This window comes from Onychostruthus taczanowskii, unplaced genomic scaffold (assembly GCF_017590055.1).
Source record: "Onychostruthus taczanowskii isolate IOZ18803 unplaced genomic scaffold, ASM1759005v1 scaffold40, whole genome shotgun sequence".
NCBI classification, from domain to species: domain Eukaryota; kingdom Metazoa; phylum Chordata; class Aves; order Passeriformes; family Passeridae; genus Onychostruthus; species Onychostruthus taczanowskii.
In genome coordinates this window covers 997,076-1,023,679 of record NW_024501460.1, presented here as the reverse complement: position 1 = coordinate 1,023,679, position 26,604 = coordinate 997,076, and the positions used below count along the sequence as shown (strand labels likewise).

At 37.0% G+C, this 26,604-nt stretch overlaps 1 protein-coding gene across 1 annotated transcript in view; it reads left to right on the top strand.

Moving 5' to 3' along the window:
- Nucleotides 1-26,604, top strand: part of DTNBP1 (dystrobrevin binding protein 1) — a 63,775-nt gene that overhangs the window by 19,385 nt on the left and 17,786 nt on the right. The window contains exon 7 of the mRNA XM_041413118.1: nucleotides 8,698-8,720. Within this exon, the coding sequence (XP_041269052.1) occupies nucleotides 8,698-8,720 (23 nt within the window). The remainder of the gene's footprint in view (nucleotides 1-8,697; nucleotides 8,721-26,604) is intronic.

The following is a 26,604-nucleotide window of genomic DNA, read 5'->3' as shown; positions in this document are numbered from 1 at the left end:
TGATTGCAGAAAACTTTGTGTCTCTTTAGTCTCATGTGGCAATTTTTGCTTTCCCAAGTACACAGTGTCGTTTAGGAATCACTGTCAGGAGCTCACTTTTGTGTCATCTATTAATGTGCTCTGAGTGGCAGCCTTGTGGTGTAACATAAAATGTTTCTGACCTAAAGCTGTACGTGCCATGAAGCTCATCGTGCCATTTGTATCCATTTCAGAAAAATATATAATACCACATTTTGAAAAATAGCAACTCCTGATTGTTGTATCAATTAAAAGGAGCTGCCCAAATGCAGCATTTTGTAGGAATACATTGGGAATAGCAGGGTCCTTGTCACTGGAAATGAGTGAATAGATTTTACTGTATGTATTTGACTGAAAACATAATTGTTTGAATGATAGTTTTTTAAGATGTCTTTGTTAAGAACCTGCTCTGTTGTTCAGTATTTGTCAGCTTTGAAAACTGACATAGAAGGAAAATAAGTTTAAAAATCTAAAATACAAACCTTAGTGGGACTACTGTTTTTTCCTGTTTGATGTTATTTAAGAAAATGCTTTACTTGAAGAAAAAATAAGTTCTTTAAATTTGTGTTTATTCATAATTTTTGAATTTTGGAGGTTTATTTGTAACCCCATGCTTTCATAATTAGTGCAGTAGGTGAGGAGTTGGACAGACTGTCATAATTTTTGTTGGATGCATTGCCATGCCATGATGGTGCTTTAGTGCTTCTGGGGGAGAAGAATGGTTGATTTACTTTCTCTTTCAGAAGAGTATAAAATTCATGGCAATTGCATTGTGTAGATTAGAGATGTGTATGAGAAAATGTCTTAGTTACTGTTGTTTTCTTCTGTAGACTTTATCCCTCTTTTTAATTGCTTTGGGAACAAAAGGAACAGTAAGAGTTGTTGGGTGTAGGTACAGTGACTTACCTGAGGCCTCAACAACATAAACATTTGAAAAGCAGATACAAAAAACTTCCATATCTGTAGCTCGTTTAGATCCCATAGCATTCTTCAAGCAATAGGCTGGGACAGTACTCTGTACTGTACAGCATCTTCAGTGGTGATTCCCTCCCTCCTGGCAGTGATACATTTAAATTTTACCTTCATAGCCCTTTCAAGTTTTACATGTAATTTATAAAATTTACTTTTTATATGTTAAACAGTGTATGTGCCCCTTTGTAGCAGATGTTTCAAGCAAAAATATTTTTCCTTCCAACGTTAAGTGTACTGTGAATTATTTTTGAGACCTCAGCTACATGTTTCATAGTTTACATCAGTGTAAATTTTTATGCCATACTCTTTTTGATCAGCCTTCTAGTGGTATAGATTTGGAGCTGCTATACGTCTGTGTAAGTTGGTACCTAAATAAACCTTTTTGCAAGATTGGATGCAGAACTTTTTGTTATCTTCAGGATTTTTCATGGCAGATGTGCAGTGGATGACTGGCTTTGAGTTTTCATTAGGCATTTTATGAGTTTCTGTACTTACATTTCAAAGATGTTTTCTATCCTGTTTCATGAGTTTGATTACAGCACAATCAGCAATATTGTATATAATATAAACAGAATACAGCAAGTGTTTTCATGATGATAACTGGCTGGAATTAATTTTATGGCCATCATTTGTTGCACTGCTTTGGGTAGACACATGGAATGAGAATTCCTATTGATCCTGAAGAGACTTGCACAAGCTTTGGAAGAGTTTCATGGATAATTTTGCTTCCTTTTTGTGTAATTTGAAGGCTCTGAACTTTCTTTTGTTTGCAAGAACTCTTGCATTACAGTATTCTGCATATGCCAAACCCAAAGGAGCATGCTGCTTCATTATTAGTGAATTTTACTCCCAGTATTTGGAAACATTGGGCAAGACTGAACACACAGCAGATTTGAAGATTGCAGGGGTTTTGCCAGTTTTTTCTCTTATTTGCAAAGTGTGAATGTACAGTATAATTTATGTCACTTTTAAGTTGATTTAATTTTGCCCTTTCTCTGGTGATCTTTGCTTGATACAGAGAGACAATGACGTCATTACAAAGAGATTTGCTGCTTACCTTCTCCTTATAGTCTTGCTTTCTTTCAAGTAGGCAAATAAAAGACTGTTTTCTTTGGCTTTTGTGACCTGTGGTTAAAGACTGAATGTTTGTGTTGGATCCTCTGTATCCTACAGCACCTTTTAATAACGTTATTTAGAAAATGTTAAAACATTATGTCAATCCTGCATAATTTATCTCTACCTTTATGTGCTGCTTGTTAGTGGGCATAATCTGCAAATCCTGTCAAGCTGTTAATACCAGGCATTCTTTGTCCAGACTTACTGTACCAATAATAGGAACAGATGGTTTAGGACGGCCTTAATCATCATTTTGTACCCTCCCTCTCTTCAAAAATGCATTATTTGTATGTGTAATTAATTCATTGTGGCTAGTGGCAGAAGAACAGCGCTTAGATGCTTGTCATTACCGCACTAAAATTCATTTTCTGTGCTGTGCCTCCTGATAAATTCTGTGTTTCTTTGCTATGAATTATTTCCTGAGATCTTTAATAACTCCTTTCCACTTACACTGAAAACTAATTCATTTAAAAGTAGTTTCAAAGAAATGTATTAAATGCATTCATTGGCACCGCTTCTGTGAGGGGGATGTCAAAGGGACGAGCTGAGGATGCCTGAAGAGATACAGGTTGTAACTTTTCTCCGGCACAATTGCATTCATGCTGTGTGGAACCACATCCAGCATTTTAGGTGAAGATTGCACATGGAGTCACAAGCTCCTTTTACTTTTTTCTGTGAATTAGGGCTGTACCATATGTCGCTTACTGAATAATCTTGGCCAGTTTTTGAATGCTGTCATATTTCTTCTTTTTAATGCTTATGTGGAAATTGATGGCTAGGTTAAAAGAAGGTCTGCGGTTTCTTGTGTGGCTGTTTGCAAAAAACGGGCTTGAAGGAACTCTTCTTTCTAGAAAAAAATGGTGGTGTTGATGGTGGAGGGACCTTTGATGGTGGATTGTTTGTACCTTCTCTTAAACTTTGCCTTCTCTTACATTCTTTCTAATTTCTCAAATTGTAGCTTCTCCTAATTTTCTATTCTCAAATTTCAGCTTTAAGCTTTGGTTTGTAAAATTTTGGTTGTATAATAAAAATAAACTGTGTTGATATGTGTATATTTTAGTGATTCAATGACATTGCATACTAAGATAAAAGTTTTTAAAAACATGTAAAAACTGTTGGGGTTTTTTGGATAACACCAGGATGAAAGCAAAAGCATTAAAAACTGTGTCCTGTGCAAAATCCTACATCTGAAGGCATGAGCTTTTAAAGGGAGCTAAGCATTTTTTCCACATTTCAGATTCCACTTTGGAATAGTTCTAATGGTAAGTGGCTTGTGTTTTTCTCTTAGCAGAGGACAAAACTTGCCCTTAATGATTTCACTTCTACCATTTTCTTATGATTTTAAGTCCATCTCCCTTATTTTTTACTGTTCTTTTGAATGATAGTGCCTGAAAGTTGGCTTCCCATGTTCTTAAGATTTATTGGGGTTTGTTTGAAACATCAAAACAGAAATGCTTTCACTGCACCCTGGAACTGCTGAGCATGTAAGGGAGTGCTTGTTTTTGGTTGTGTTTATTAACTTGATTACTAGTTAATGTTTGTGATTGCTGTTGCAAAAATTTGCTGGGATCAGTTCCATCTTCTGGATTGAAGTTAATGTAGAAGTTGTGCTGGAAAACAGACTTCAGCTACTTCTGTATTTGCATGAGTATGGAAGCAAAAAAATCTCTACTGCAGTATTATTGAAATGCCTTAGTTCTCTGCTCTTCTCTTTTAGTGGATAAAATGTCATTTTTGATGATGGAGAATCCTGACCTGTCTTCAGTGTTTTGTCAGATGAATAGAAACCCTTGCCTGCAGTTCAATTCCAGCAGTGGTTTAGTAATAGTGCTGGTTTTTACTAATTTTTCAGTACTTAAAGGTTTTTCATTGCTTCAGTCTCAAGTGTATGTCAAAGTAGTAATTGGCCTAAATATCTCCAAGGGATGCTCAACCCCAATCTCAGGGATGGGGAGAGCAATTTTGTGTCAAGATTGACAAAAGTGCTAATACTAACCAAACCCGCCCCCCGCCCCCCCCCCCCCCCCAAAAAAAAAAAAAAAAACCCACTAAAAACCTTACCAACATACAAGTGTCATAGGTTTTGAGCTCTCTGGTTTTTGGCTTTTCCTTCTGATGATATCCAGAGGAAAGTCCCAGAGGAGAGATCCCATGGCTTTTTAGCTTACTAAAGCTTGAGTCAGGCTATGGAAGGATTTTTCTTTTAATACATAATTTTGAAAACTTAACTGTACCGACATAGCAGAGGAAATGCAGCATTTCTCAGTTTCTGGGTTGGATCATGTTAGATGCCATAAATATTTTAGATTAATTTGCTGATAAGCCTCTATACTTTCTTCAAATATATTTTTTGTAAATAGTATTTACAATTCAACATTTATTAACATGTACAATTGTAAAATCTTTCAAATTCAATCCTCAATTTTTAGCATTCATATTCTGTCTTGATATTGTCTTTTGTTTACATATGAGTCTAGTAGTTGGGGTTTACTGAGTGTTGCTTTCAGAGCTCGTGTTATAAAATTGTTCCTGACATCAAGTTAGGACTTTGTTGCTTTCTTATCTACCTGTTTTCTTCTTGAAGATCAGGTAAGAAATTCTGTAAATTCTGGCTGGTGGCATCTTTATAAGGAATGTGGTGTTTCTGTAGTCTCCTAGGTATTTAACTGGATTCATTGATGTTTAGTTACACTTAGGAAATTGATCTTAGTGTTACAGCCCTTTGCAAGATACAGTAAAACCTGAGCTTTTTTTTTCCTTACTGTTGCTGAACAAATTAAATTCCCTTTGATCTCAGTAACATAAAGCAGGACACTTACACCTCCTGGTCTTCCCATATTCTGATTTCTAGGTTTATTTTGGTATGTCAGTGGTACCAGCAGAGTCTTGCTAGTGTCCATCTCATCTGCTCAGTGGTTAGAGCAGGGATAATCCAACAATGCAATGAAAAGCCTGAGGGGAATGGGAAGGTCCTTGGGAAAAATCTGCGTTCTAACTAGATTGTAACTCATAACTGGTCATGATATTTACCCTGTGGGACAAGTCATATATTTTAGATTATTTCTTTCACCTGTTGTCTCCACAATTATATATTCTTACCACAAACCCTGAATCTTAACTTTTCTGTAAATGAAGAAGTTGAGACCACTGACAGCATCATCATTAGAACATTACAGGTGTCTTAAAGACTGGTAACTGAGTTTGACGTGTACAGAATTTCACAGAGTAATTAAGTGCCCTTCCCCCCATCTCTTTTATGAAAACAAGCAACTGGAAGGCAGGGATTAACACTGTTGTCTCTATGTGTGGCCAGATAGTTTTCCTGGACATAACCTCATTGTCAGTGGAGCCTGTACAGCCTCTTGCCTCTTAGGAAAGAATCTGGGATTTGTAAATTGCTTCACATACAGGAGGAGATTACTTTTGAAGTGTCTCCATGCCTTTACAGTCTGATTAGGTTAGACTTTAGCCTGTTATTTTAACCTTTTTTTCTTGCTCAGAGGTGCTGAACTTAGTCTTTCACTGAAAAGAGCTTTTTATATTATAATGTGCTTCCTAATTTACTCCTTTCTTCTGAAAGCTTACTGTTAACTATGAAAAGGTAAAATGTATTCTTATATGAGTCCCTAGCCAGGTTTTTTTGTCAGTAACCTAAAATTTAGCAGCTGAAGAGCATATAGCGAGATGCCAGGTAGTTGTATTGATCAGTGGTCGGACTCAGCAAGGGAGCTCCTTTAATCCTGGACAGATGCTGAGCAGCCCACACTGTGCTTCAGGAGCCTTCATGTGTAGCGAGGCCAGAGGCAAGGCAGGTGTGTGTTTTCCTTCTAATAGTAGTGGAAAGGGTTATCTCATCCATCTGTGAAGTGCCTGAATGTTCTTTTGGGTGAAAACTCTTTAAAATCCAGGAGCATTTCCCTATGGAGCGCTTTCAATTGCCTTACATGTTTCCTCCTGCTTGTCTTTTAACCTTGCTTTGAAGGCCACTTTTCTAAAACTGCTTTCAATTTAATCCTTTTCATTTTAATTATTCTCACAAATTGCTGTTTCTTTACATTGTGTTCCAAATATGAAGTTCAGTTGTTAATGTGAGGTCAGTGTATTCTGCAGATGACTTTTTGTCTCTAGACTCTTAGAGAAGACATAGGAGGTATCTTCCTTCTGGCAGTTTATCAGTAAATACAAAAACATTTATTTACTTGTAAAGGGTAGAAATGTAATACTCTATTATACGTTTTTCTCTGTACATCTCTGTGCCAGGTCTTAATTAACCAAATAGAAAATACACTGATATACTCTAAAGCCATTTGTTTTTCCAATGTCATCACAAGTCAATTTCCTTTCTAGTTCTCAGTTTAGTGTCATGTTCTCACCAAAGCTGCTGATAAATGAGACTATGGATTAAAATTAGAAGTTTTTATTTGGATCATTTGACTTAATAAATAAAAAAAAATCTTCCATGCTGCCAATGCTGAACATGGTTTCAATAAGCATGTACTTTATTATGTATTTCTAAATAGAAGTTTTATTGAAAGTCTTGTGAGAAACCACAAGGTATGATTAATTCATGCTCTGTGAAATAGAACATCTTCAGTCTTTGGGTCTGAATTGGTATGAAGATACTAGGAAATACAGAGGCTTAAATTTCAAGTCTGTATTTTTACTGTATGCTAATCATAGATACTTCTAATTTTTCAGAGGGAAAAAGGTTTTTGTCAAATATTAATTTCTAACTTTCTTAATGAATAGTAATTATGTATATTGATATAGGAACAACACCTTAGTGCATCTCAACCCTAAAAATATTGGTGGATTTTGAAAAGGCAAATTCTGGGGGTTTAGACAAAACGAGTGATTGCGTCTTGGTTACTGTATTACCATCTTGTTTACTAACCTCTTTCAACACAATGGCAGTAATTGTTTCATCTTTCCTTTTGTAGACAAGTGTCATAACATCTCCTGATTTTAGGTGCAAGTAATGTAGTTTTTCCCCTCTTACTTTCACAAGATGTTTCTTCCACTGTGGTTTTGTTTCAGTCCATGGAAAACAACCATTTCCTGTGATTGTTGTTCCCTCAACTGCTGTTCCATTATTAAAGAAATAAGGATGGCACCTTGTGGGAGTGCTTAAGAATTTTGTAACTCTAAATAGAGTATATAGGCTAGGAAAAATTTTTTGGGATATGAGCCTGCAAATCACAGGTATTGTAAAGGAGCTTTTTTCTTTGGTATAAAAGGGAGAAACTAGCTTGGGAGAGGAATGGAGGAGAAGCAGGAAAGGAAATAGATACTCACAGGAAGTTGCAACTAATGGAATTCTTTACTGTGAATCACACTCTAGCTTATTTCCTGGTAAAGAACCCATTCTTTCAAAAATCTGTATTTAACATTTGGTGACAAAAGTGGGATGCTCTCTGAAAATGTGGAGGTAAATGCATTCTCTTGCTTCTTTTAGAATATTTTGGCCTGCTTAGAGAATAAATTGTTTCAGCTTTGAGTGAGGTTTGTCTGTTCTTGATGCAAGAATAAATGCTGAATTGCTGAATCTGTTAAGGGGTAGAAGGAGTTGTTATGGTATAACCTCTGTATTATGAAACAGTGTCTCTGGTAGGTGGCTAAAGAGTGCTTTAGTCTGTGGATAGAGAATAGAATATTTTATCTGGACAATTGTGAATTCAGTCTTTAATTTATTTTTCTTACAGTCACTTTTGCTTCAAAATTCAGACTTTAACTAGGCATTTTGCGAGGTGCAGACTGAAAAAATGTTTGATGTAAATGAGTGTTTTGTAAGGCCAGCATTCTGCCTTATCTCAGTTATTACATTGATTCTTCTTTAGCCTTTAAATTCATGATGAATGCAAATGATGGTAATACAGTAACCTTGTAGTAATGACAATTGGAGCATTTTGCAATTTCTTTAAAACAGAAAAAGTATTTCACTTCATTTTATAGCCTCTGCATTCACAATTGCATAACCACTAAAAGTGAAAAGTGGCCTGGTATGAGGCAAAAAAGATATTATTATCTTTTTCTTCATTTCTTGGCTTTCTGTTTCATGAGTACTGTGGGCTATGTGTCATATTCCATACTTGAAAATCCTCTCCCCTGAGGAATGTCACTGTATGTCTCTTTGCCTGTCTTTCTGTTTTAACTGAGTGATATTGTCAAATTTTTCTCCTTCAGTTCTGCCAAGATGTTTTTGAATAGCATTGATGAAAATTGAACACAAATTGTTATTCACTATGCTGTAAATTGGTAAATCTCTGCTAAGCAAAGGATGCTTTAGTAACTAACGCGTTAGGAAGTCTTGGTTATTTTTGGAGCAGTATATCTGGAAATTATGTAGCTAAATATGAATGTGCAATATTTGTATAATTGTACATGTTTATAAAGAGGTGGTGGCCTAATTTATAAACAGGTTGATTTTGTTTGCTTTCGATAAACACATGTAGTAATATTATCGTTATATATGGTGACAGTCAAATTCTTTGATTTTTGTCTTTTAGTGAGTCTTAAAGCACGTAAAATAAATCCTGTAGTTCTACATGTGGTATTTCTAATTATTTTTTTAATTCTGCTCTTCTCCAACAGGAAGGAACTGGAGACATTCAAAGGTAAATTCTATTTTTATTTCCTACTTAAATGTTTGTAAGACTTAACAGTAATTTGTGTATGAAGTGAAACTAGGAAGGAACTTTTGCCCTTCTGCATTTGACAGTGTTAATTTTATGTTGACCCAGCAAGCTGTGTATTTTTCATTTTACCTGTTCTTGCTACTGTTTTCTTTGAGGGAGTCCTAAGTGTAGGGAGAACACAGATATTTTTTTGTCTTATCTAGGTTTCAGAGATTCCCTTATCTAATTCAAGCCTTTCCCTTGGTGTTCAATTTTTGTATTTAAGGGCTTTTTCTTAAACTAGTTGATGTCTCTTTCAGCACAGATATATTTTTGGCACATGTTGCAGGCTGTTACATGTTAGGTTTTTGTCTGGCTGTTTCCTGGGAATTTTTACAGAATTATGCAAATTTAATTTTTGTAGCTCAACTTGTTGAAGATACTTGATGATATACACAAATATTTGTCCAATATATGATGTAATGGCTGGCAACTCTGTCATGTATTGCTTTATCTCTGGTACATAGATGGAACACAGTCCCATTTTCAGTAAATCTTAAACTGGGGCTTACTCTACCTACTGGCATTAATGTTTGATCAGCTTGAAAATTGCTATTATCTCTTCCTTTGGATAGGATGTGACTGTGGGTTTGTGACTAGTATTTATGAGAATGAAGTCGGGTGCATTGACTTATGTCAATCAATTGTCTCTTGAAATTGAAAGGAGGGATGGAAATTTCTATCAGCTGCACTCCTTTGCCTTTTCAGTTCATTACTGTCTCATCCTTGTGGTGCTACAAAAGGAAAATAACAGTTACAGTAATAGATAAGCAACACAGATTATGTGAAATGTCACTTTTTCTGTAACTTACCAAACCAACCCTTTTGTTGATTGATTTGACAGCTTTCAAGATAGAGCAACTCAATATAAAACAGAAGGTAATGCCAGGCTCCTTCTCATCCAAAGCAAGGCAGCTACCTTGTAGTACCTGGTGCTTGTGAGAACAGTGAATCCTGGTTTTCTGTTTGTATTGATCAAGTGTTTTAAGTGAGTTTCTGGAAGCCAGAAGAGTGGTTTCCAAAGTAATTTTTCTCTAGACCCCTTTTTGTTTTAATAGAGACTTTAATGTTATTTGACAGTAGGTAGTTTACAAAGACAATTATTTTGATGGAAGAGGAATGTGCTAGCTGTGTGGTGTCCTTGAAATTTATACCAAACTAAGCAACTGGCTCTGCAGTGGATAGAGAGGCATACAGATTTCCAATATTGGTTGGAAATCTGTATGCCTCTCTATCCACTGCAGAGAGGATACCCTCTATGCTTATCTAGCTTTCTCTTGGCTACCAAGACCAGTCTTTCCAAATTGGTTGGAAAGACTGGTCTTGGTAGCCAAGAGAAAGCTAGATAAGCATAGAGGGATGCATCGTGGAAAGTGGTTATTTGAACGTCTGTCAGCCTAATTTGTGTGGGTTTTTGTACAGTGGGCTGGTGGACAAGCTTGTACCTGACAGAAGAGAAGGAGTGTAATAGCTAAGGAAATTTCAGAATGGTCTTGTGAATAAGTCTAATTCCTTTCTAGAAGATGACAACAAGAAGGTTTAAAGTAAACAATAGATTGTGTTTTGATTTTGGCAACAATTTTCACTCTTTTGCCTGACATTTCCCAGGAAATTTGGATTAAACTGCTAAATATCCAGGTGCGCAATTGATTGAAAATAGATACTTGGAGGAAATGTTCTTGGGTTTCTGTCTTACTAAATTCTCAGATCCTGGATTTTTTATTGTCAACCCAAATTGTGAAGTAGAAGTACTTGTTATATTGGCTTCAGTCAGTCTTTTTCTGGCCCTTTGGACCTTACATCATTATCTGGCATATTTTTCATCAGCTGGAAATAGGGATAGTAGGAGATTCCTAGTTGTGAAGGATTCTTTACATAATGGCCCAATCTTACTCAGGGCTCCTACTTGAGTTTTCTGTTTTGAGCTGCTTCCAGGACTCACTAGATTTTGGCAAAAATGATCTGTCACTTGGTTGGCTTTAGTTCCAGTTGATGAAGCACACTGAGATAACTCTGTGGATGTCCATAGGAATCCTGTCCCAGAGGAAGGAAAAAGGCAGCAGCAAGGGCAAGCATTGTGTCTTAAGTTAACAGTAACACTGTAATCTAAAAGCAAAAGAAGCTAGGAAAGATTGGCTCCAACTGAAATATGTTAAGTAGTTGAGTAGATGGTTCTTTACGTTTTAATATTGCAAGTATAGGCTACATCCTCAACTAATTTATCTTTGCATAACTGTCTGGAGTGAAATGTCTTCCTCAGCATTCTGTTCATTAAATACCCAGTGCAGGGTCTATAAAGAAGAACTGTTTAAAATATCTTCTTATACACTTGCATCTTTTGATGCGTTTGCACTTGAAATCATTGTACATTAAAATCTGTTCCAATGGAAAAACCCGAAATACCATTTTTTTTTAATAGTAACTTGTTATTTGTGAATTTGAATACCATATGCTAAAAAGTAATAGCTTCCAGGATATAAAGATGGTAAATGTCTTGCATAAAAATATCTTTCATAAAGATACAAGATAATTTTAGCTGTATATGCAGGAGTTAAAGTACCACAAAAAATTCCTTCAATATGTTTGCTAGAAGGGTTAAAAGAGAGTTGTATGCACTTTTTTTCGGTGTCCAGATGCAATTCTCATGTTCACCAGTGATGAGTTCTTATGCCTTACTCATGATAGAAAGTAAGTTTTACTGGAATTAAGAAACTGAATGGTCTAGTCTGAGATTCAAATTAGCACAGCACTAGAAACCTGAATGCTGTAATGCGTCCCATCAATTGCACAATGAATACAGAAAATGCAAATTTCATGTTGGCATTGACCCTGAGAGTGCAGGTGTGACTCACAAAGCCGCTGAGTAGTTTCACAGACATCTCAGATCTGTTTTAGAACTTTACTTCCCTGAAGTTTTGTGGATGTGTAAATACAGATAGGTACACAGGTATAGTCTGCAAATTTGGGAAATCTTCAAGTGTCTGTAACCTTAAAAACATTTTAAGTGTCCTTGTATATACCTAGTAGCTACTTTAACATTGAAGCAAAATTTACACAACCAAGAAATGGAATTATTCCTGGTTTCATTTACAACTTCCCACTGTGTGCCAAGGTACAAAGTGGTAATTCATTGATCTTTTAAATATATTCTTTGAAGATACCAGGTGTCATCCAGAAGGGGCCCTGACAAGGGAATATATATATATGCCAGGTTGCAGCATTGAAAAGTGTTGAGAATCCACTAACTCTCTTACTCATTGATATTAGTACCTTTAAGTAGTATAAGAATAAATAAGAATGTAATACTACTTTAAGAAATTATTAATTACTTTTGTATTTGTCATTGTTTTAGAATTTGTTTCTGCCATTTTCACATTGCTGTTGCAGATTGTACTGTATTTAATTGTGAGGAATAGATTTTACTATTCCTCCTTTTACTTTAAGACTTATTTTTACAGGGCCAGACATTCTCCTTTGTTGTTTGCTGTAGCCACAGTGTGCAGGGGCAGGACAAACCTTTCCAGTCTCTCTTCTTTCAACCACAAGGGTTTTCTATTACAGAGTAATTGAAATTGATTATTATTTAATAATCTGTGATGCTGAGAAAGTGAGGGGTAGAAGCTTTCCTGCTTTTTTTTTTGTGTTAAACATCTCTCTCTGAAGTAGGCAGGGAATGACTGTTGGTGTCTTTGTCGACACTGCTGCAGCACTGGCATTCGTGTGTGTGAAGCATGAGGACAGAACATCTCAAAGGTTGTCCAGTTCCTTATCTTTTTTTACAGAGGTCTTACAGAGGTCTTTGCTATAAAAGATGATGGTTTTATGAATTGGAAAACATTGGTATGCCATATGAAATAGCCTGCACATTCCTTTCTAGCTTGCACCGGTTTCAGTCTTGGGAGAACTGCTTGTTGGAACTGGCGTATGCTCTGTGCTGTCCTGTCTTGGCTGACACTCATAAAGATGCTAAAACAAGAGCGTTCTGTTCTGAATCTTGGCAATTTCTTGCAATAGTAGAGTTTAGTTTACTTGATATTTGTGTGTGGTTTTGATTTTAGTATTTGATGGGTTGTGCTCTTGCATCGTTTAGGAAGGTATCATTTCCATTTTACAGCTGAGAAACTGGAAATTTGATAGCACATATGTGGTTATTTGCTCCTGATACTTGAAACCTAGTGCATTTAGGACTGCATTGAGATTTCAAATCATTCCATCATCCTTCTAAGCACATCATACCATTTTTTAAATTTATTTTGTCTTTTTTGAGTTAACATTCCTTTAGTTCCAGAGCAGACAAGATTGTGTAGTAAATAGTTATTGAATACTGTTAATCTCATTAGAACATGGAAGAGTGGAGCAGATAATGGGGTAGGTAATCAGCAATGAGAGAGTAGGAAAAAAAAGTTTTAAAAGTAGTAGAATTGCACAATGGTAATAACATATGCTGTTGAGTTTACTTCTAATTTACCCAAATAGGAAGTATATACATGATAGATTTCAAAACTGTTTGTAAAAGTCCCTTTTTATTAAAAGTTCAGGATGCACTGAGTTTGTTTCTGGAAAGAGAACTAAAGCAGTAGAGGCTGTTTGGAGATCAGCAACACAGCACTTTCAGACAATGAAAGGTGGCAGCAACTCTGCAAGGGCAAATACGTGCATGGCTTTGGCTACTGAGTCATGCATATTTCTAAGCTTTAACAGGATTAGTTTGATTCAAGCTCAGGGAAACAGGTCATATGACCATTTTCAGCACTTCTGTTTACAGTACAACAAAATATGTTTTCAGCCTTTTGAATCAGAGGTCTGTCCCAAACAAGGCCTGATAAGTTTTAGGAGCTTTGTCAGAATATTCTTTGAGAAACTGACCTGTGAAGTAAAGTGATTTTTTTCTTGCTGTTGCCTTCAAGGTTAAGTCATTGGGTCACATTTGATATGCAGATTTTTTTCTGGCATCCCTGTTCATGCATCTAAGATGCTGCTGCTGAAATTGCAGTTTTACAGTCCTTTTATTAGGAGCTTAAATATGTTTATATCCAAACTTTAATTTCTGGACTTTGGCTGTTCCCTCTTCTAAGAGTACACAATATTTGGAGCAGTCTGTTGACTCCATCTCTTTGTTCCCCATTTCTTTGAAATCTACTCACTTTAACAAATAGTATGTCAAACTGATTTTTTTTTTTTTGCAACCAATCTAGGGATCCTCCTTATCGTGCTGTGTTCTGATGGCTGTCAAAATAAAACTCCTTGTTCCTCCTTTTCATATTGCCTTCCAGATGCATGAGTAATATGCAGTGGAGGTCTTTACAGCTTGTGGTTGACAAAGCCCATAAATTCAGTGACGTAGCTGCTCTTGAAGTTGTGCTGTCATTTTGAGCACATAATCTTGTATGCTTCTTCTGAGCAAGAGTAAGGTGACATTGTGGTAGAAATTAATTCCAGCCACATGGAGTTCAATTACTTTAACATTTCTGTGGTCCAAAATTTCAATATTTAAACCTTGTTACACAGACAGCTCTTGCTTTGTCATACCAGAGAACAGTTAGGAAAGAATTGCTTAAGTCTTTTGTAAATGGAATCAAAATTTCAGGTTTATATTCTGATATGAGGGATTTTCCGTATTATTTTGCTGTGAACTGAAAATACCCTGATAGATTTCTAGTTAGTATTGTGTTTTACTACCTTCTTTCCCATCTGGGCTATGGAAGGAGAGCCTTGCAACTTTGGATACTCTGTGTTGCTTGTGGCAAGAACTGACCAAGACTCATTTATAAAATAGCCATTCTCTAGGGAACAGAAAGATTTGAGTCTTGTGCACTTCTGGTCAAACATTGAGTGAAAGGCAAATAAGTTTAATTACTTAAATCTTCCATTTTAGTGTAATAGGATGAGACAGATGAAGGAGGAAACAAGATTCTGAATTGTCCTTATAGCTACCTTGCTTTTGATTTTAATTTATATGTTTTCAAGTTTGCAGACTCTTGCATCTATTTAACGTTTTCACAGTTTCTACGTCTGTATCTAGCTTTTTGTCTCTTCTGTTTTTGCTCCTTTTTTACCTTCCTTGAAAAGGTATGGCCTTAAAATCAAGCCTTTTAAAAAATAGTGATTTTGTTTTAAAATCCTTTTAAACAGAGGAATTTAAGGAAGGTTCACTCTTGGTCTTTCACTGTTTTCAGTCCTTCCCAGTAAATAATTGAATCTTTGTACATCTGGGCAGATATTAGCAACAGTGAAATGTACGTGTGAGCTTTCAAATGTACATTTCTGTAACTCACAGGTGGATGGTGCTGAGTTGCACATGTCTGATTCTGTTTGGCTGAGTTTTCAAACGTAATTCAAACTTAATACTTTGAGGACTTGTCCTGTCTATATATACATACCCAGGAACAGTGGAAGCTTTCAGTTTTCTGGGATAATACATAAAAGCAATTGCTTGCCTCTTGCTGACCCTCTGAACATGACTTTGTTCTCAACTGGCAACAAACATTGAGCATGAGGTGTAATTGAAAATGTATTATCTGCCTTTTTGGGGGCATCAAAACACTTGCTGGATTAAGTATTAGGTCTGGGAGTGAAGCAAACTACAATGGATAATATCTTATGTGTGCATTTATTTTGCAGATGACTGGAAAGAAATTTATCTAATATGTTAATAAGCATCAAGTCTTCAGGACAGATAATATTTTCTATACAAGAAATAGAATTTACATTTCAATGGAAGAGGGGAAAAAAGGGGAGGTTTGCCATATTTCAGCTGTAGAAACAAAATTGTCTACAGTTCTACCTTTGCTGCATGAGAAAGCCCATTTCCACTCTGCTTTGCCCAAAGGAGGTTGCATTGTCAGCTAACTCAGTATATAATGATCTGGGCTGAAAGAGACCTTAAAGATCATCTAATTCAACCCCCTGCCATGGCTGGGGTGCCACTCACTAAACCAGGTTGCTCAGAGCCCCATCCAAACCTGGCCTTGAACACTTCCAGGGATGAGGCATCCACAACCTCTGTGGCCAACCTGTCCAGTACCTCACGACCTATTGAGTAAAGAATTTCTTCCTAACATCTAATCTAAACCTGTAGCCTTTCATTTTAAATCCATTGCCCCTTGTCTGTCACTATCTGCCCATAAAAAAGTCCCTCTCCTTCCTTTTTATAAACCCCCTTAAGGCCACAGTGAGGTCTCTCCGAAGTCGTCTTTACTCCAGACTGAAAAACCCCAGCTCTTAATAATTTGATATGATGAGGAATTATTTCCTTTTGCTCATTTTTTATTTGTTTTCAACTGGTGAGGTGAAAACAGGGCTTTTTTTGGTAGTGTCAATACAGCCTTGGGATCTTAGTGATAAAATGGCATTCATTACTGAGGTGGTTATATACTGGAAAAAGGCCTGAATTTTCTAAGCTGCAAACAGGAAGTAGGGTTTCTAAAGGAAGTTTCAAAAGGCTGCTATAGAGACCAGATTATTTATGGGCAAACTAGATCATCAGATATCCTTGGAATAAATTGTGTGTGCTGTTGTAACTTGGCTGATTAAAACTAAGTTTTGGTTTTGTCACTTATACCCCAAACCACTTCTAGTTTAGTGCTTTAAATGCCTTTTTTTTTTTTTTAAATTGTTGTGTTTGGCTGTAATGTAACTTTTTATGTTGCAGATTTGGTAGTGTAGTTTGTAGCCTCCATGCTCAGCTAGATTTCAGGATTTTGGGTGATGGCTGTCACCTGAAAGTACTATTCAGACAATGAATTAGCATAACCCATAGAGTGCTGACATTACTGATACTTCTGAAGCCTTGTGTTTATCAAGTTTTTTTAAATGCTAATTCTGACTGGGTAAGAGTGAAGACCAGGAACCTTCCTTTCTATTAAATTCTGCTTCATCTACATATATTTTTAGTGGATCTTGTGGGTTTTATTTCGTGAGACACCCATATGCCCTCTCATTTGTCTTTTCATTGCATTTTGAGGGGGCTGGTTTATCCTCCCAACAAATTTTAAATGGTTATGCATTTATGTAGTTCTCTCTTTTTTTCCTTGATTCCTATCTCTCTGTAATCTAGTATTGCACTAAGTCAAAATCCCTTTCAGAGGTCAGATGTATCACAACAAATTTGACATCACTGCAGCTTAAGATAAGATGCCTCATGGGTGTGCAGCTCCTGTTGGCTGTGGTGGAAGTTTACTCTGTGCTGGAACCAGTCTTGCAGAATCCTGTGTTTTGTGAGGAGTGGAGGAGGCCAGGGTAACAATAGGAATTTTCTTCAGCCATTGCCAGGGTGAATAGCAAACTGTATTGATAATAGGAAACAATTTCATGGGAACATAAGTCCTGTCATACTCAGTTTGTGTAGAACAGAAAATATTTAAAGGTGTAATATTTTAATTGTCTCTAATGCTTAAATGACTGATGTGGAAAAAAAATAGAAATTAGTTCTGTCTACAGCTCTAACTTGAATTCATCCTTTAATTACTGAAGTCCAGACTAAAGCGGGATTATCTCATGGTTATTATTATTCTTTTAATCTTTTACATAGATATTTTTGGTGTTATTTTCACCAGTTAAAGCCAAGTTTTGTACGCCAAACATTCTAGGTATTTTTACTTTTAATGATGTTGATTGGAGAAGTATTTGTAATATAATAGCCTTTTGTCCCTGCTCTGTATTTTGATAATTGTCACAGAGAAGGTTTGCTAAATCTGATCTTTTTAAGTAAAAGAAAGGAATTGCTAAGGCTATCCTGGTTTCTGGCTGCACTGTACACCCTCCTAAACTGAAGAGGCAATGTGTGCCAGTGTTCCCAATTCTGAGGAATGCCTTACAGTTTTTGAACATAAATGCACTGTTGTGTAACTGCAGCATCAGCAGAGCCAAAGATTCTCAGTCATATGCTGTTGCTGTATTTTTTTTCTCAACTGCATAACCTTTTTTTTTTTTCAGTTTTTGGTGAAAATGTAGCCTGGATATATAATACAGAAAATACAGTTTTCAGGGGAGAATACTGTTCTAATTTATTTCAAAATCACATCCAAGGCTTTTAATATTTTATGTGTGAAATAAGAATAGTATGAAATCTGGTTTGTGGGGTATCTGAGCTAAGCCATGTTAAGGAAAGGCACTTTAAGGGGTGAGCCTTGTGAACAGTGCCTAATTAAAAAAAGAATTCAGAACCCTTCTGTACCTTTCCCCTTGCTCCTGAATCATTTGCAGACGCTTCCAGCTCTCTGCCAAACAAACACATGCTGTAGCTGCGTGTCATCGGATTATATCCCGCTGGGAAGATTTCAGTCTCAGCAGCACCCCTTGGTTCAGCAGCGTGTGGTATCTTCCCAAATACATGCCTGCATTTCTGGTGGAGCCCAGCTGCTGGGAGCTTGTGCTCAGGTTCTGGGGAGGCGCTGAGTTGAAGTATCCATGTGTGTGCAGCTGCATCTGCGTGCGAGTGGCCCATCGGAAACTGCCCGTCGCCGTACCACTGCTTTGAAAAAGCAGCCTTCTGGCAAAGGTCTTTGTTCTGCATCAGTGAAGATGCACATCACTGGGGCTGCTTGGTAACTGGAGCTTTCACTTGACCACTGCTGGGTTTCTTTTTACTTGCTTATTTCTTACTGCCATGTCATCTCCGGGAGGCACTGAGAATTCTCAGAAGAATTCACGTAGGTGGAACTTTATTATCATCTTTGTTATTTGTCACCTTAACTTGCCAAGCTAATGTAAAATGCAAAATAAAATTAAAGTTAGCTTAATTAATCTCCTCAGTTACCACCACTGCATGATGTGCAAAGGGTGTGCTGTAAATGACAGGTTAATTATTAAGTTGATTTAGCAAATTGGAAAGAAATGGTGACTGAATGTCTGTTTGTTCAGGGCTTTTGTTTATTGCTTTGCTTTTGTCTGTCTTTGCATTATTGTCAAGGTAATATTAATCAGAATTAGTAAAAGAATGCAAATACGCAGATATCTTGTTAGCTAAAATTCAAGCAGGCGTGTCTAAGGGTGGGGTGACACCAGATGATGAGAGGAGACAGAGAATTGTTATCTGAAGATAAAACCAAGAATAAAAAAATAGAGCAGTGAATGTTAGCATAGATAGTCATGCTAATTTCCTTTAGATAAATAAAACAAATTTTAAAGGTAGATTTTAATTGAAGCAGGTAAGGCTGTTTACATCCATATAAAGCCCCCTTTATCATATGAAACAATGTTCTTAATCATGCAACCAGTAACATTTTTATGCTGTTAATTTGTAAGTAATGGTGTTTAGAACTTGCACTAATTGAAGTAGAAATAAAATGTAGATTTCTACTCTGATTCTTTTTTTATTTTTTTACATAACCACTGGAAGAGGTTTTTTTTCTGTTACCATTCACGTGGATTTTTTTTCTGTCGATGTCCAGGGGCAAAGGATAAGAGTAAATGGAAGTATTTTCTATTTTAATAACCTGTTGGAGCATGCCTTTATCAAGGCTCTACCTGTGAGCTGTAATTTTGACAACTAAAGTTGATATTTGTGTTAAATAATTATGTGAAGTTGGATATTTTGTTTTAAGCAACTAATCTGATATGGGAGAACTCTTTACATTTATGTTGATTAGATATACTTAATTTGTAAATATACTTGTTTTCCATAAGTCTAGTCAGATTGTTTACTTAAAGATGGCAAAACTTACCCTCTGTTCTGCTAAATGTGGTGTGGCCACTGTGCACTCAAAATTGTGTAGTTTTGCAAGCTATATATATATATATATATACACACACTGCTGGCATAATCCATTTTGTATTCTTAACTACTTGGTGCATATTGACAGAAGTTGTCCCTCTTGATCTTGTTTACTTGCTCTTTGTTCTTGCAGTGGAAGTAAGGGCAAAGAGGGTCACAACTGCAAATATTATTTTTTCCTTATTTACCATCATATCTTGGACAGTAGACTAGCTTGGACAGTAGAGCAGCTTTTTTGTGTGTGGGGTGGGGACCAACCTTGGAGTTATATAAGGACTAGAATATGAGATTGGAGAATAATTTGAAATGTAGGCCTTAGCAATATTACTCCAAGTACTTCCGGGAAGAATGAGCAGAAAGTAGAAGCCTTAGTATGAACACTGATATTGGAAAGATTAACACCTCTCTGGTAACCAGGATTATTCTAATTTTTTTAATCACATTTTCATCTATAGCTTTGTGACAGAAGAAAAGTAACGCAAGATGTATTTTTGATAATCTCTTTGCTCACCACTATATAGATTGTGGTTAATGACAGGTTAAAAAATACTCATGTACCTACTTTCAAACTCTCTAACAAGACCAACTGTGGTATTTTTTGAGGTGCTGCATGACCAAATGCTATAGGCTCTTGCTGCCTGTGGCTTTATCATGGTGCAAATGAATTTTTGGACAGTTTTATAATGACAGTATTCTTTCTTCTGGCAGGCTGCTTCTGTTTTGTTATAAATGTAACTGTAAGTGCAGACATTTCATCAGTTTGATTTGTAACTGAATAAATGTACAGCAATAGAGTATACACTTTTTCTGTTTCTCCACATGATGCTGTTTCTTTCTCTAGTGGTACTCTAAATGTGATACTGTTCTGGTTCTTACAGTGTTCAAAAATAGTAGAATTGTTTTAAAAGCTGCAGTAGAAGTCATTTATTCCTTCCTTATAGCATGTTCTTACATAAATCTGAGCCCCGCCTTTCCCAGCAGTGTGTCATTAAACTACTTGTTCTGCTCAGGTTCTAATGATGTGTGTGGATGGCTGAGGTGTGCATGTGAGCATGTAGGAATTCAGAATGCTTCTCTACTCCTTTCAGTAACTGGAGCAAAAATGTGGATATTTTGGTAAACTATTCTGCCCATTTTATTTGAGTGTTAGGTATGTCATGTGAAATTGTATCAAGGCAGTGGAGCTGAAACTGTAGGAACATAAGTCTTTAGTATTGTAGCTTGTGTCCTTTTTTGGGATATGTCTGCTTTTGCGGGTGAAATATTGTGTAATAAAAATAGATACTTAAAATATGAGCTATTTTTAAAAATCAGCAACACATTTTATATGTACATAATATTTCTAGATTGCATATTTCTAATAGTATGTGAGTTAAGGCCAAAAGAGGTTAAGAGGCAGTTTTTACTTACACAATGTTTCATTTTTAATCACTTGGGTTACTGTGTGGATTAGGGTGAACTAAGAATCTTGTGGAGATGTCACTCAGCTCTTTTTTCCTTTTACGTAGAAGGCAGCTAGTGCTATTTTGATGTTGCATAAATGAGACTTGATCAAAACGTAGTTGGCTGTGTCTCATTTTAAATCAAACGGGAATGGTGCCATTTATGGGAATAAGTTTCTGTCTTAATTAGATGATTATGTAATCACTCCAGACCTTGCACAACAGCATTTCCATTGGCTCAGGAGGGTTTTCCCTTGATCATAATCTTAAATCCTCATAGATTTATTCTCTCTGGTTATTGAACATTAAACTGGAGGCCCATGCCTCGTGGAGAAGACACACTGAACACCGCACAATTTATCTTCAGTTACCTTGTGTGTTCACAAGGATAGAAAACGAAACTGGTGATTCTTGATAGGCTCAGGGTTTGCAGGTCACCAGTGATGTGGGAATTGCCATTTTGCTGACACAATGTCCTAAGCCTTTATTTACCTTTAATAAAGATTACCTTTATTTTAAAGAGCACCATTGTCCATGTGGTTACTCTCAGGTGCAGGGTAGTTTCTGTCTCTTGATGGAGAGCAAGTGGGGCCTGCGGCTTCAGCTTCTGTCTCCACAAAACTGTGTGGCTGGAAGAAATCTATCCATATTATGGGTTTGGGTGACATATGTATTTTTTTGCTTGTTGGTACATTATTTAGAGGGTTGAGCTGCCAGTCATTTAGTGTCTGGTTCTTGTTACAATTGAGTGTGTTTCCAATGCAAAGCTGTAGGAAAGCTGGCAGAATATAAAGCCAAGTTCTTGATTTTCAGCAGATTTGGGAAGCCATAATGGGTGTGAATATGTCCACTAGTTGCAGGGTGGAAGTCTGGCAGACTGTCTCTCTTTTTCATGCATGCTCAGTCCCTGTGTAGAGTTCAGGGTGCTTTTGTACCAATGAAGTTTTCTCCTGCATACTAGTGATTATTCAGTCTAATAAAATCCATGAAGTGAAAACTAATTTGGTATGTGAAGGAGTTGTGGACTAACTCTAGAACAGAAGAGGAAATATGAAAGATTTTATCTAGTACAAAAATAATAAACAGCAAACCAGAAAGTTCAGCAAGTGACAGGTTATTGAGTGAGAATGATTTAGGAGGAAAACAATCTCAGTTACGAAGTCTCTTTTGAGAAATGAACTATTAGGATTAATTCAACTGTGAAGAGGGTAAATAACGTTTGGGGATGGATCAATCATGAGATTTCCAGTGGACAGCTGCAAATGAGGTGTTAGAGAAACAATTGAGTTATAAAAAGAGAGCTTATTTCACAAGATGCTAGGAAACTTGGCTTGCTTGACAGTACAGGGGGCATGGAGACTTCTGCACGTAAACATATTGAAGGAGTTAGCATCAGGAAAAAAAAATTCCTGAAGGCCAGGGTGAATTGGACTGGGGGGAGCTGGGGAGGTTGTTTCATAGTAATAAGTGTGCCTCCAGCTACTTGTTAATTGTATAAATTGTTCCAGTATTAATTTAGCAAAGAGGCTTTTTAAAATCCAATAGGCATGAAAGTACTGGCTGCTTATGTTGTGACACTGCTCAATTTTTTATTTTGTCTGGCATCAGTTGCTTTCTGCCCTGCCATAGTTGCCAAGTTACTGGGAAAGAGGAATACAGGAGTTTCAAACAACAGATCTGGAGTGCCATGTCCAGTCTGGGCTCCTCAGAAGAAGAAAGACAAGCAGCTCCTAGAGAGGGCCCAATGGATGGTCACAAAGATAATTAGAGGTCTGGAACTCCTCCCTTATGAGGAGAGACTGAAGGAGCTGGGCCTTTTTAGTCTGGAGAAGAGAAGACTGAGAGGGCATCTCATTAATGCATATAAATATCTCAGAGGCAGGTGCCAAGAGGATGGTGCCAGACTCTTTTCAGTGGTGCCCAGTGACAGGTTGAGGAGCAATGGCCATAAACTGAAGCACAAGAAGTTCCACCTCAACATGAGGTAGAATTCCTTTACACTGAGGGTGGCAGAGCACTGGAACAGGCTGCCCAGGGCGGTTGTGGAGTCTCCCTCTCTAGAGACATTCAAAACCACCTGGATGTGTTCCTGTGTCACCTGTTCTAGGTGACCTGCCTTGGCAAGGGGTTGGACTGGATCATCTCCCTTCCAAACCCAACCATTCTGTGATTCTGCTGAAGTCTGTTAGGCAAAAAAAATCTGTTGGTTTTCTGATTCTTGTAATCTGCTGCTCTTCTGTGTACAGAGGGTGAGAATTAATAGCTCCGTGGTATAAATTTAGTCATCGATGACTAACCTGAAACTTTGTTATATAAATGTCAATTTTGCCATATTCTGCTAATTGGATCCATGTTTCAGTGATGTCCTCACTTATCATTCTTATTGCTATTTTGATATAGAAGGCAATGTGGCATCTGTCTTGCTGGCAAAAGCTCCTGTAAAGAGTTCTGTATAAAGCCAAAAAATTGTATGGAACCATTAACTTTGCTTAAAAGAGCAAGTCTGAGAAAAGAATGGGGAAGGTTTTTGATTTTATCATTGCCTGAAGACTTAACCACATCTTGAGCACCAGTACAAGTGGGATTTCTTCACAGAAGAGAGAAGCTCCAAATACCACTAACTAACATTAAAAGTCAGCTGATCTCAGATTTAGTCTGGTCATTTCAGTGATGAGCATGCATATCTTTTCATGTTCTAAGCATAGGGGACAGGATAAAATTTTGTGTAGGATTGCCTACTAAGCATAGGGGACAGGATAAAATTTTATAAAAGTGTTTGGCCTTTTCTTTATTTTTCTTAAAACTTCAGTTTAAAAACACCACTGTTTGTTAGGATTGCCTGTTTGCCATGGACAAAAATACTCTGGTTCACCCTTGTTTTTCAGTTCCATGTAGTACATGATATTTTCTGGTTTATGTTTTACTGGGCTCTGGGGAATGTATTAGATAATTTGTGTAAGCATGAAGTTGCTGTACAATTTAGCATTTTTTTAGAAGTGCCTTCCTTTTTTCTTTAAGTACAAGTTGCTGACTTCCCTCTGCATTTGTAAATGGAGCATTAGTGGCCATCAGTGTGATCTCTTATGTCGTGACCTAAAAAGAAAATTTGAAAAGCTGCATTCCCTCCCTTCTGGAGTCCTGGATGATTGCCAGAACTTTACATTAGAGCCCACAAGCAGTGGTACTAGGACAGTTTTTGCCTTAAAAGATAGGTGGAGTTACATGCGGATCACCGCGCCAGCCTCTCTGGCGGGATGGAGACAGATTTGCTCTGACAATATAATGCGCTTTGCAAACTTCTATTTTAAAAATTCTTTGTGTTAGGACTTTTTAAAGGCTATATTGAACAAGCGCTTTATTCCTCTTAAGTGTCTTGCACTTCCGGAGGCTCCAAGTTCATACAGACACTGTTAAATTCTGCGAGTCAAAAAGTGTATGTACGTAGAGAAGTATTTTTCAGAGTACTTCTGATCATAGGTCTTCCATATTTTATAGTTGAGCTACTTCATAGTGTTCTTCTGCCCTGTTACCTCTTGGGTAGGTGCAATCCAGTCTGTGAAGTATCTGAGAACTGATTTCCTACAGGACTTTCATCACTCCACAAATATCCTGGAGTGAACTGCAAAATCTTGGCTTCTGCATTCATCCTCAGGTGGGTGAAGCAGGGGCGGTGCAGGTGCCAATGGCACGTCCTTGTGCTCGACACACCTTGGATCTGACCTCCAGATCTCTTCTTGAATGAGCAGGTGGCTCAGTTTCTGGGCTCTGACAGTTGTTCTTCTAGCACTGAAACACAGATATCATTTGTAATAGCTGGGTAGCTGAGTGGTTTGTATTTTGGGAAGCAGGGAAGCAGTGGTATTAATTTGCTATGTCAGTTTATATAACCTTGGTGACTCAGTGGGTGCACATTATGCTTCCAGTACTGCTGATTTAACTAGTTGGCTGCTGCCTTGCACTCAAGCTTGTCAGGTCTATTCCTATAGCTTAATAAAAGTGAAGGGTGAAATATGGTTGACTGTTCAGAACTTTTAAAGAATATTTAAAACAGAAGTTAACGTGGAATGTAAATGAGATGTTGAAATGGAATCTAATAGAAAATCATCATATGTGAGCTATATTATTGTAGGCTGCCTTACTGTAAATTTGTGTTCTTCACTTTAACTTACAGGTTTAAGAACAGCATTTCTTGTTTTATTTTCTATGTACATGCTTATAAAATGAAATATCTTCCAGTCTTTTTTATTATGGTTTTTTTTTCCCCTAGGCTGAGTATTGTCATTCAGTTTGCTATTTAGAAAGCATTAGACAGGTGTTAGAAAAAGCCACCATCAGACTTTAATAGCTGCTGATGTGATTACTGTTTTCACGTTTAGAAATGGATTATAATAGCAGTATGCAAGGATATAATGTCTGACCTATTTTCAGTAGTAAATGGAAACTGCTACCTTGCAAACTTCTTCATCAAAATGCAATTCATTCTAGCCCTTTAATACTTCATGTGTTCATATATGAAATTATTTGTAATATATTGTGTACAATGCAGTTGTATTTAGGCTGGAGTAAAGGAGGCTTGGGGGGACTTTATTGCTCCCCACAGCTGCCTGAAAGGAGGTTGTGGTGAGGTGGAAGTCAGTTTCTATTGCCAGGTAACAAGTGACGAGAGAAAAGGAAATTGCCTCAAGTTGTACTAGGGGAGGTTTAAATTGGATGTTAGGAGAAGTTTCTTTGTGGAAATGGCTGTCAAACATGGAAGCAGATTGCCCAGGGAAGTGGTTGAGTCATCTTCCACGTGTTTGTGAGCGTGTCCCTGGAAGCGCTCAAAAATGTGGATATGGCACTTGAGGACTTGGTTTAGTGGTGAACATGATGGTGGTGCTGGGTTGATGGCTGGACTTGAGGATCCTAGAGGTCTTTTCCAACCTTAACAATTCTATAATTCTGTATTTACCAGTCTTATTTCAAAAATACAGTATTGATGTATTATCAAGTGTCAGTGCTTTATTTTCTTCCTTCTTGACCAAAACTGGCTTGTTATGGTTAGATCTGTCTCTGAAGCAGTGTTTGAGGTATATAAAAGCACACTTATTGTCAAGGGAGCTTGTTTAATAGATAAGACACAGATGAAAAATAATGTAGAATTAATAATATCAGCAAGGATGTTCCAAAATAGGAGGCTTTTTAACCAAATGTCTACAGTTTTATAGAGCATGAAATTATAATAATGATGTTACTTTGATTCCTTATGCATGCTTCAGTTCTCATTAGCCTTGGATAGTCACTGTTAGAAACAGATTTAATAGTTTATAAGAGAACAACAATAGATTGAAGTTCAGTGCTTGCTGACCACCTTGGTATAACACTCATTCCATCCTAGAGAGAAAATGTGTTCCAACAGAAGAGGAATGTTCTTGGTTCATTCCCACCTACATCTCAAGCTTTGTTTATAATTTCAGGTATGTTTAGGAACTGATATTGAGGTGATTTGCCAGATGCTGTTCCTGGTGTGTTTGTCCCTGTTTTGAAAGACCTCCAGTCTTTCTTTGTCATATTCCCCTGGTTTTGTTGTTACCCAAGCCCCAGGACAGATTAGATAGTTTCAGTGTTAGTCTTGTGAGGGTTTTTTTCTTTACATTCTCTTCACTTATCCCACTTTGCCTGTCTCATT